Source organism: Anomalospiza imberbis, chromosome 1 (genome assembly GCF_031753505.1).
Source record: "Anomalospiza imberbis isolate Cuckoo-Finch-1a 21T00152 chromosome 1, ASM3175350v1, whole genome shotgun sequence".
Taxonomy (NCBI): domain Eukaryota; kingdom Metazoa; phylum Chordata; class Aves; order Passeriformes; family Viduidae; genus Anomalospiza; species Anomalospiza imberbis.
This window is the reverse complement of record NC_089681.1, coordinates 135,111,771-135,123,774: the sequence shown is the minus strand read 5'-3', so window position 1 is coordinate 135,123,774 and position 12,004 is coordinate 135,111,771. Positions and strand designations below refer to the sequence as shown.

The following is a 12,004-nucleotide window of genomic DNA, read 5'->3' as shown; positions in this document are numbered from 1 at the left end:
AAATGCAAATCTAGTAGGGATTTTGTCCATTACAAAAATCTCTTATGCATTTTACCAAAATATTTTTATTTGATTTATGTAGGTTTGTACAAGTCTGCATATGCTGTCTATCAGATTCACTACTTATTATTTTACAGCACAGTGAAGAGGAACTATTTTTTCCCAGCACACTTGAGTCTTCATGTACAGGCACCACTTTAAGGCAGATATATTCTGGAGTGGACTTCTGACACTTTCTAAACCTTGTCTTTTGTTCTTTCAGACATCCTATCTACTGTAGCAATAGCTCTTTAAAGAATAGTTCCTTAATTCATCAAAAACCCCTGGCTTCATGTAAGAAACAAAGCATTTATCACAAGATAATCAACTGCTCTAGTACTTCACCAGATTTTATTTAGTGATTAATTTATAGAAGCATTCTTAACAGCAGATTCCTAAGAATTGTCCTATCAGTTCTTATGTAAGTGCATTAACGGGATGCATCTGAAAACTAGTCCACATTGGACACCAAACTCCCTGTGTAGACATACCCATAACTGCTCCCTGGATCCATCTGTTGTGACCAGAAGTGTCACTGACCACATTCTAGAATAGCAGTGTTCCAACCTGAAATGTTTCCTACTTGGCTGGTAAGAGCCCTTCAAGCAGCACTAAGAATATTTCACTATGCCTAGGTCTCCCCTAAAAACAACTTTTTCTTCCTTTAATATTTCTAGTATAGGAATGGCAGAATTCAACCAGCTTTGACAGATTGATACTAGAAATTGTGACCAACTTCCAATTTGAAGAAAGTGAAAAGCTCTATTTTTATCCACAGGGGGCAGAGAGGCTACTACCATTTTCCACAAAAGACAGGATACAAAAAGGGGGGAGCAAGTCCAAATTTGAACTTCTTATATGGAAATGTAAAGGTAGGCAATGATCAGAGTAAGCCAAGAAAAAAAACAAGCTCCTTCTGATCTGTGAGGCAGTGAAAGCAGAATATTAATAATAATTTTAACAGAATTGGAAGGGAGTACCAGAAAGCTGCACTGTTCCTGGTGCCTGATCTGTTTATCTCCAACTGCACGGAGAGCATAGGCAACATGGGCATGGGTGGGGGGCAATGGGAAGACACAGCCTGCCCCAGCATGTGCACGGTGATGGGAAGGAGCAGCAACCCCAGAAGACAATGAGGATGAAAAGTATGATTACTAAACTGTTACAAATTTCATTTTTTTTCTTCCCTGGAGTATAAGAATATCCTGTTAAAACGGCAGTTTAAACCACACAGCTTAATATTACCCATTAACTCAGGCCAGGCCCCTTGGCCAGCCCTGCCCAAGTCTTTCCATCCTTCCGGCCGTACCTATACCCGCACAGCCTCCATCCTGCACACCGCACTGTGCACCCTGCATCCCGCACCCTGCATTCCGCACCGTCCATGCCACACCCCGCACCCCGCACCCCGCACCCCACATCCCACACCCCGCAACCACATCCCACACCCTGTACCCCACACCCCACACCCCGCATCCCACACCCCGTACCCCGCACCCCACATCCCACATCCCGCACCCGCACCCCGCCCCGCACCCGCTGCAGCCGCGCTGGCCCCGGCGCGGCCCCGCCCCGGCGGCGCAGCCCCTCGGGCGGGCGCGCGCAGCAACATGGCCGGGCAGGGCGGGAGCAGCGCTGGAGGCCGCGGCGTTGTGGTAAATGCGGAGCGCGGCCCGGCTCGGCCCGGCCGCTCGCCCCTCGCCGGCCGCGGTGCCTCCCCGGTCCCCGGCCCGCTTCCCCGATGCCCCCCGGCGCTTTGTGCTGAATCCCCGCGCCCTTCCCTTCCCTTCCCTTCCTCCGCTTCCTCCGGGCCCCCCGGCCGGCGCTTGGGCCGCATCCCCTCACCCTGCGCCGGTCCCGCCACGCCCGCCCGCCCCGGCCCCGCTGCGGCCGCCGGAGGGGGACGGGCGTGTTGGGCTGAGCCGCGCCTTCGGCTTCCGCCGTGAAAACACGGTCCGGTATCACCCCGAGCGGCCCCCGTGTCCTTGGCTGTGCTTGCCCAGGCTGCTTGAGTAGCGGGGATGAGGATCCTCAGGCATCCCGAGGTGTCTTTCTCCCTCCGGAACTCTGCGAGGCCCCTGGGAGTCTGCGGGCGCCGTGAAAGAGGGTTGGGCTGCCCGTGTTCTGCTGGGGTGGGAAACAGCCCGAATCTTGGCAGTGCGTTTGGAGTGCCTTTAGGGATGGATAAATGGTGCAAAAATGAATGAATGTGATCCTTATTCTGATAGACGCACCAGATTCTCCTGTGAAGCAAATGCCATCACTGCCACCGCCTTAGGTATGTTCGTATTTTAATGTGGCATTAGGATTTTAACAGAAAGTTCACGGGTCAGGTGCCCAGATCATGGCCCAGGGCCCTCTGTGTAGGCAGTGGTCACACTGTCCACTCCAACATCCCCTGCATCCCCCTCCTGAAGGACCTGTCTCTGTGTGTTTGAGCTCTGTCTGAAAGCACCACACATCAACCACATCTCCTGACACCTGTGTAATAAATCACATTCCTTAAGTGGGTGACTGTGCATATCATCAAACAAGAGGAGGATGATCATTGCAAAGTCAGACATGAATGTGCATGACCATGTTCTACTGCACTGGTTTAATTTTTTCTGCTCAACTCCCCAAAAACCCAACCAGCAGTAAGTCCAGTGCAGCATCATTTAAGTTACAAAAGCTGGACTTTGCTTCATGGCGCTTGAAGCTGAGGACTGAGTTCCAACCTCACCCTGTGCTCACTTTGCCAGACAAGAAAACGAGCAACATTCTTCTAAAGGTGTTGAATGTCTTCAGCTTGTCTCTCAGGCCTCAGGGGAACGCTTTTGGATATTGCCATGTATTTGTATTCCTTTTTGTATCCATTCATATCAACTTTTTAAAGACTTACTGAAGAACATCTGCTGGGCTATTCAAACATGCAAAGCCTGAACTTTAAAAGTAGGTCTTTATTTCACTGTAGGAATGTTTTACAGATGAGTATGCCAATGTATTTAGAATATATATTTACTTATGTAGTTGAACACTGTTTTTTTTCTGAAACAATCAGAATTTTTTCCTTCATATTTTTAAGGGCTTTTTAAATTCTCAAATAGAATAGTCATATGAATTTACAGCTACTTGGAAATTGTCTTACAGCATAACACTGTGAATAGCTTTAGGATAAATGAGAATTTCTTAGACTTGTTGGGAAGTGCCCGTTTAAAAGAAAGAAGAATATGAAATAGGCTTATTATATCAGACAAATAATTAATTTGAAAGTACATGTGAATTTCATCTTATTTGTCAAATGCCAGCAAGCACTTGTAAACAAGAACTTCAATATTATTTTAGAGTTACACTGTTTATGTTCTGCTATTCTAGAAGGATAAATCGCAGAATCAAAATTTCATCCTGATCCTATTTTATAAAGGACTTGTTGTAGCCTAAGTAAAAGTTATTGGGTTGTATGAATTCTAAAGCAGTTTCTATCCATTTAATTTGATCTGCATCACACTGAAACCATGCAATTTGACAAGAATGCAGAAGTAAGCAACACTGACAGCGGTTGCTAGTGGGTGTTTGTAATACTTAATGAAATTGTTTCAGTTTGCATTAAAATGCTTTTGAACAGACCGTTCATTGCTACAAAATGTTTAAAAAGTTTCATCCCCCCATGCGCTGAAAAAGTAGATGGGAAAATAGTCTTTCCAGGCCGACTGCAGCAGTGTTTCTGGGGCAAGATTTGCTCTAATTAAAAACCTCGCCAAGGAGGATATTTATAATCTCCTGTTTCTATGGAAATGAGGAACACAACTAAGTAACTTTTTTTCCTTTTGTGTAGTTTCAAGGCTTGTGTAAGTCAGGGGAAAAGCTTTCATTGATTCCAGTGATCTCCCAGTCATGCCCTTCATGGACAAATATTCAGTAGCCAATGAGTAATTTTTTTGATTCAGAAATTTTGGGGTAAAGTTAAAAAAACATGCCAGTCAAGGAGCCTGTAACTGTCAATGAATATGAAAAAAAAGCCCCCAAGCAACACAAAATCCACAAGGCAGAACAGTGTTTCAGTACAGCAAGAGGCAGGGCTGTGTCTGAGTTAAAGAAGAGGGGATGTGGAGGAACAGCTCAACATCAAATATGTTATCTTAGCCAAAACTGTGAGAAACCGTTTATTGCTCTACTATAAAATGGTAAGCAGAGATTAGTTTCAGTGATGGGCCTGTAAAGACTGTCTGTAGCAAAAATGCCACTAAGATATGCACTGCACAATGGCAAGTTTGTCACCATTTCTCCTTGCAATCAAGATTCCTGTAGCCAGGCTGTAGAAAGACAATGTGTGACTTGAGGAATATGATTGTAAGGAAAACCTATTAGGTGTTGCTTTTTATCCTGAACCAGAATTGAAGCAAAGCTTTGCAATGATTTCAAGGTACCTTGTGAATCTGCAAGTCTTGTCTTTCATAAGGAATAGGGAAAATGTTTGTTTCGGAGTTTGTTTAGTTTTTGTGCTGGTGACTTTGTATTTCATAGCTTTCTGAAGCCTTCAACTGTTGGCTAATTTTTGACCTTCTTAATCTCTATGACCATTGTATGTTGTGAGATCTAATCTCTGTATTCTGATACTTACAAAACCAATGTATATTAAGTCTGCAAAATATTTTTTCTCTAAATATATGGATTTACAGACTAGTTTCATAGTGAGGTGAGATGCAAACATTTTGTAATCACTTATATTTGATGACATCTAAATTAAGAATCTCAACTTTGACAAGAAGTACAGTTTTTCACTGATTTGTAGAGATATCATCCATGAACCACATAAATTATTCTCTGTATGTGCTGTTTCATCTGTAGAATACTTACCTATTTATTTATGACTTTAAATCATTCTAAACTAGAAATATACAATTTTAATGTAGAATTTTGTGTCTTTTAATTCCACTACCTGAATCTTCCATTGGAAAATCCCTTCTTACTGGCAGTATTATATTTGCACTTTGAGTTTGAAAGTACTTAGAAACTTACTTTTGCCACTAGTTTAGTATTAAATATTTCCTTTGTTTGTCTACTTGTTTGTAATTTCAGGTGACATTTCCCACATTCTGTGGGGAGAAAACTGTAGCATTTGATTTCTAAGTTATACATAGAAGCAAAATAATTAATGGGAAAGGCAAAATAGTAAATTGTAACTGGAAGAAAGTATGGCACACAACAAATTCATCCAATAGAGTGTACTAGAATGCTGATTTTATATCAGTTACATAGTGTCAAACACCATGAAGTGTTCTTGACAGTACTATTTGATATTCAGATTTCAGACAATTGGCCTGGATACAGTCTGGATTTGTTCACTTATCCTCAGCACTACTATGGTGACCTGGAATATGTGCTCATTCCTCATGGCATTATTGTTGACAGGTATGTGTTGCTTGAATGTTACTAAATAAATTGTTTGGTCAGTAGTATTATTCTTTTTTATACAGTGCATGTATGATCCTTGTCCTAAAATATTATAAGTTAAAGACTTGGATATTTTTATTTAGAAATTTAAATTAGTACATTTTTGTCTGTCCTGGAGTTCCTACACTTTTGTCATACAAAGTGGCCTTTGGAATTCCTGGAAATTTCAGCTGCAAACAGTCTGAGGAACAATATAAACAATGAAAATTCATCAAAGAAATGTTTCTTAATGAGAGGTTTTCCCTAATCTCAGACTTGAAAAAAAAATGATAAAAGACTATTTTATTAATCTTCAGTAAAGTAAGTGATTCTCATTTTTACAACACTAAAAGGAATTATACATTTCAGATCAAATGAGATAATCTAATTTTTCTAATATCTTATATTTCTCATCTAAAAATATACTAATTATTGCTATATGGAATTTGCCACAGTATTAAAAATAAAATATGTGGAAATGATATTAAGCATGAGCTGTTTCTCATACTTAATATATTATCTTCAGTCTAGAGCTTATTCTTCTCTACTCCATGCACAGATTTCACTAAAGTTCAATCAATGTACTTAGGTAGGGGCAAATTGATTTCTGTATTACAGTGGATAGAGAAAGAAAAAAACAACTAAACCTGAAAAATGTAATAATAAAATATATGTGGGATAAATTATAGGATTATTTAATAAATTGTATCCTGTCAACAAATCCACTCTCATTGATACTACTAATCTAATTCAGAGAGCTATCAAAGAATTTTCCAGTGGAAGTGTTTACAGAATATAATGCACTGAGCTGTTTTTCCTCAAAACATCAAACGGCATTGTGAAGTTTTCTGTTGACACTTCATTACATCTAGAAATGACCCAGTACCCTATTGGAGGTCTAGAAATTGTATATTTAAAGTTAATATTTATTATTTACATTTATCATTAATATTTGTTATTTTTATCTTGAAAATGTATGTAGCATTGCATGGCAGAAACGTGTACCTTTTGTTTCCAATCATCTGCCATATTGTGTTTGCCTTGCAGAATTGTCAGAGAGGATAGGTTTGGTTGGGAACCCCACAATTCCGGGTTCACTGGGGCATTCGCTCGATTATTTGCCTGTGTGTGACCTTGAACAAGTCACTGAAGCTCTTTGCACTCTTCATTTCTGCTGTATAAAGCAGTGGCCTGTACAGAATAGTGATAATATACACTCTATAAGCTTTTCACTGATGCTCTATTTCATTCTAGTTTTTGTGTATATTTTTATTAAAATTGTAGGGGTAGCATCTTCCAAAGCCAAACAGCATGAAAGTTTCAAATATTCTTCCCAATCTTTCACTTCACTTGTTGTTCTTGTGCAGTAACTAACATAACAAGTTAGGGGTTTGTACAGGTATATTTTATACTGATAATTCCTGTGAGGTAAAATGGAAGGCTAGTCCACATTCTTTTCTCTTGAGTCTCTGACATATTTATGAGCCCAAAATATGCTGAGATGTGTAGGTCCTATTTGTATAGCTGAGGAATTTATGCATTTAAGGTTAACTAGATTTAAGTGCTGTGCATCTTGCATCCATCACTCTGTATCTGCCATCTGTGAGCTGGATCCAAACCCTATCAAGCACTGGAATGGACTGTCCTGGAAGGTGGTAGAGTCACCATTCCTGAAGGTGTTCAAGAAAAGACTGGACATGGCACTTACTGTTATGGTCTAGCTGACATTGTGGTGATCAGTCAAAGGGTGGGCTCAATGATCTTGAAGGTCTTTTCCAACCTAAATCACTCTGTGATTCTGTGAAGTCAGGCTACTTAAGCAATGCCAGTCAAGCTTTATACTCACCATAGTGTTTGTAAAGCGTAACATGAACTTAGAGCATCTGCATCTAAAGTTATTTTATCTCTAATTTTTTTTTTTGCGCAGGACAGAACGACTGGCGAAAGATATTATGCAAGACATTGGAGACAATGATATTGTGGTTCTCTGTGTCCTCAAAGGTGGCTACAAGTTCTGTGCTGATCTTGTGGAGCACATTAAAAATCTCAGCAGAAATTCAGAAAGGTTCATCTCCATGAAAGTCGATTTTGTTAGACTGAAAAGTTACCATGTAAGTCAACAACTGATTTATGTAGATTCTGGTTGAATGTCATAATAAATAATTGACTTTTGTATGTGAGATCTCCACCTGCAATTATAAGAAAAACTACATGAAAAGTATTTTTGTTTTAAAAACCTGTGAGGTTTTCTTAAAAACTCATATCCCTTATACTTTGTAGATAGTATGAATAAGGATATGAAGCAATCTTGACCTCTATTGTTTTATTTAGTCTGTCTTTTACTTCTGGACAGAGAAGTATTCAAATTTCATTCATGTAAAATGTCGGCATTTGTTTGTTCTCAAAATCCTCAGCAGTTCTGTCAAGTTAATTTCATGTTACTGCATTTTCCACCCCCACATAGTTTGGCATAACTGCAAGGTGGTAGAATCTGTGTTTTCTTCTAAATGTTTAATGCTAAGTAAATGAAACGCTTTCATCTTCATAGCATGCAGTTTACATAGTAGCAAAATATACCACCAGATGATGATAGTGTTCTACAAGAAAATGAAACAATCCATTCAATCAAATTCAGTGTTGAAGTAATCATCAAGCCCTCCTCTTACCTTCAAAGGAAATTATGCAATAATAATTCATCTGTGTCATTGAGGATATGATACTGAGATGGCCAGCATTTTTTAGAATCTCTAACTACAATTTCTTATTGTAGAAGTTATAAATTTGTATCCTATCCTGCAGTGCATGTTTCACAGTGAGGGAGCATTTCTATAAGTAAGTTGTTGTAGAAGTGTCTGAGGAAGTACACTAAATAAATAGAGTGATAATAAGGTGTCTTGCAGAAATGCAACTTGCTATGTCCAGTAGTTCCCACATTAACTCTACAGCCCTTCTACAGTTTGTTGGCTGGCATTTTCTTCTGACCCCAGTGACTATAAACTTTTTCTAACTTTCACAGATCTGGTCTGACTTTTTTTTCAGTGTGGGAAAAAAGGTGAATGAGAAGCTTTTATAGCCATTTGGTTAGGATTTGGTCCTAGGACTTCTGTTTCAAGAATTATTTCCATGAAGCACACATGAAATACTAATATTATATATTTTCTATGTGTTCAGCAGTATTACAGAAATAATTAATAAATTATAATGTTATATAATGTCTCACATAATGGCACATGGAAATTTTGCTAAAATTTTTTTTGCATGATTATATTAGCACTTCAGTAACACTGCTGAGGAAATAGAGGAATTACTTAAATTGGGTTTTATTTTGCATCTGGCATGTAGGTAATGCACGTGTTTTTCCTACAGAGTTATCTCTTATCCAGTATGAAGATATTGTACTTCTAAAATTTCTTTCCTTGGGGTCAAATCTTATTAGCCATACTAACCCTTAACCAATGAGTAGCAGGAGATGTGTACTGCAAAAGTGTGTAAATTTTCACCTCTTTAGCTTGGGAAATAATATAAAAGCATGTTATATCAAGCTGAAACAGCACTAAGAATTTTTTTATGCAAGGGTGCAATTACCAATACTAAGTCCTAGATAATCTTAGCATTTAGTGACTGTGCATATTTTGGGTCCTAGCCTCATGCTGTATCAGAAAGGTAGCACCTTCCCAAGAAAAATGCCTGCATCTGAATTTTTGAAAATGTATTCTTTTTTTCTTGTATGTACTTCCTAACAGGTGTCATGTGTTTAGAGGCTGAAGCTGTCCTTGATTTAGTGCTTGGATCAGTGCTTGATACCTGTCTGGTCTTGAGAAGCTGAATGACACTGCAGTAGAAATTTGAAATTACATTAATATTGGTAGATGCAGTCCATGAGCTATGCATAAACATAATGCTGACTAAAGCACCTTTGCATCTTAAGTTATTGTTGTGTCCTGTGCAATTGCAGGTTTTGGAGAATGTCCCTTTCTCAGTATAGCTGGGCTCAGATCACTTGAGGAACTCGCTATACCTAGTCTGAGAGACTCTTTATTCCTGGCCTTATATGAAACTCCCAAATCTCCATGTTAGTTTATTCTGTAATAACATGTCTTTCTCAGTGTTTTACACTTTAATCAGAGGCAACAATTACAGCTTTAGAGATAAGACTCTACTTAAAATCTTGGAGCATCACCAGTTCCACTCCTTTGTTTTCCTCTTTGTTTTCTGTTCCACTTTCTAGTAAGACTTATCACTGCCCTCTCTTTTTATACCTTTTTCATTTTACAGACACCGTTCTTCTCACATTATTTATCCTGCTTCCTTTTACTAATTGTTCTCTCTTTCTCTCCTGAAGGAAGTCCTGCTGCTCTCAATATGCTTCTTTCAGACATGTCTCCCTTCCCCCCTCCAGCTGTTTAAATCCAGAAACTAATTTCAGCTCAAACTCATGGGATTTTTGTATTGTCTCATTCCAGCTTCAATATTGAAAGGTTAGTTGATTTTTAGGGTCTGTAATTCACAGTGGGATTTCTTGGTTTAACAGGGTAGCAAAAATGGGCTGCAATTGTGACCCACAGCGAAAGTACCCCTTAACTACCAAGTATCAGTAAAAAATGCTGTACTTTGCAGTTTGGCATACAGACATGATTACAGGAAAAGGAGATTGCAAATATGATCAGTTTTATATGGCTCTTTGTTTTTCAAACCTGTCATGATATTACAGAATTTAGACTTCAGAATTTATACTTAATTAGTACGTTAGGATTTGCTTTCATATTAAGTAGCTGAAAACTGGGCATGAATCTTCTTTGTAAGGTTTCTTTCTGCAAATGAATTGATTAAAAAAAACAAAGTGTAGTACATTTAGATACTCTGGATAATGAGTTGCTACTTGTACTGACATAATCATTATGGTTTTGTCTGGTTTGCAAAATATTGTTATATGTGCCTTAATATTTTTACATTTTTGTGAGAAACTTTCCTGTATTTTACAACGGACAGGTTAAAAGAAAGCACCAAGATGACAGTTAGAAAATATGATTTCAGGAGTAAACAGATAGGAAGCATCATGTAGAGTTAAGGATAAAATTAGGGAGTAGATGGAGAGGAAAATCAAATCAATTTTCCAGAGAGAAATCTGAATGAAAAGCAGCAGCTTTGAGTTTCAAGAGGCGGAGGAGAGAAAATATACACTTCTTTGAATGAACTCAAGAGTAGCAAGGCAAGAAGTATAGTGGGTAGAGCAAGAAGCACTACAATAGTCCTCATGGGAAATATGATGAATATATAGAAAGATGCATGCCAAGTTTTAGGGGAAAACACTGTATTCTGGAAACACTGACATGAGAACTGATAGAATTTAGCAGCTTTTTAGATAGTAGGTTCTAAGATATTGGATTTTAATATAAGTCAGGAACAGTGGGATTGACTACAGAGATTTTTGAATTTAAAACTAGATGAAAATTTACTATAATTAATTTTTATCATGCTGATTTTTTTCCTGAGTCATTGTTCCTCCACAGGGAATCGGAGTTCTGAAGTTGAAAATGGATGAGGGTTTCAGATTGAAAGGAGAATTCAAAATTATTTTCAGAAGCATGGTATGTTGAAGTGAAAGATGAAAAGTAATGGTGGAAGAAGTTGAATTGGGGAATGTCATCTAAGGAGAATGTGACCCCTAGCAGGAGAGATGGTGGATCCAGAAATTCTGTAATACATTTGTGATATTGATAACTTCAGGAGATTGAAGAGCTGATTAGGAAGAATCCAGAGGGAAGTAAAACAGAGACAATAGGAAAATGTTTTACTAGGGTGTTTTGAATTAAATGATAGGACTAAACAAGAAAGAATGTTTGAGGATGAACCAAAAGAGAGAATGAACAAAAAAAAAAAAACCAGAAGGATGTGGATGTCATGAAGAGACGGGTGGAATAGGATATGTTTTAGTAAAAACATACACTATAATAAATGTAGCTGAAGTGTAGACTGTTCATAAACAATAATTAGAGCTTCTCTTTGTTAAGTGTGGAAGAGACAATTTAGGACAAGCTGAAAAGGTAAAGGTTGAATTACAGCTTCAGAGAGAAGAGGATGTTATGGCTTAGTGAGTCTGATCCACAACTAAGAGATGCAACAGTATCACCTAATCCTGTTCCATGGATATGCCAAATGTGACCTTTAAGTGAAACCTCAATTTTTAAATGGAATTTTAAAAAATTAGAAATAGTAGAGGAAGTATGCAGACTTTCTTGAGAAGTTCTCAGCAGCCTCTCAATAGAAGGTAAATGCATATGAATTAAGACTTCTTTAGTGGATCAATGATGAAAGCTAAAAAGAGAAGGAATCATGGTAAGAGGCATTGTTGAAACTGGTGGTGGGGACTGATGGAAGAGAAAAGAACACCACACACTTTTATTAGGAGACCAGTGTGCTTTCTACATTGCTTTGCTACCTGATATTGTAAAATGTTTATTATTCCCATATGGTTATCCATAGATATCTATCTAATTCTCTTAATTACTATATTTTATAGAGTAGATATGATAGTAAAGCTCACATCTTGGGG

The 12,004-nt window shown here is 38.4% G+C and overlaps 1 protein-coding gene across 7 annotated transcripts in view; it reads left to right on the top strand.

Annotated features, from left to right (window-relative positions):
• The window catches only part of PRTFDC1 (phosphoribosyl transferase domain containing 1), a 45,644-nt gene that overhangs the window by 1,737 nt on the left and 31,903 nt on the right, over positions 1 to 12,004 (top strand). For 3 of the 7 annotated variants that reach the window (XR_010993520.1, XM_068171654.1, XM_068171646.1), the window contains exons 1-3: positions 1,622 to 1,694; positions 5,324 to 5,430; positions 7,379 to 7,562. Coding sequence is in view for 6 of the 7 variants with exons in the window: in XM_068171654.1 (XP_068027755.1) it covers positions 1,650 to 1,694; positions 5,324 to 5,430; positions 7,379 to 7,562 (336 nt within the window). In the remaining variant the exon portion in view is untranslated. The other 4 variants (XM_068171674.1, XM_068171663.1, XM_068171696.1 and 1 more) reach the window with 4 other exon arrangements.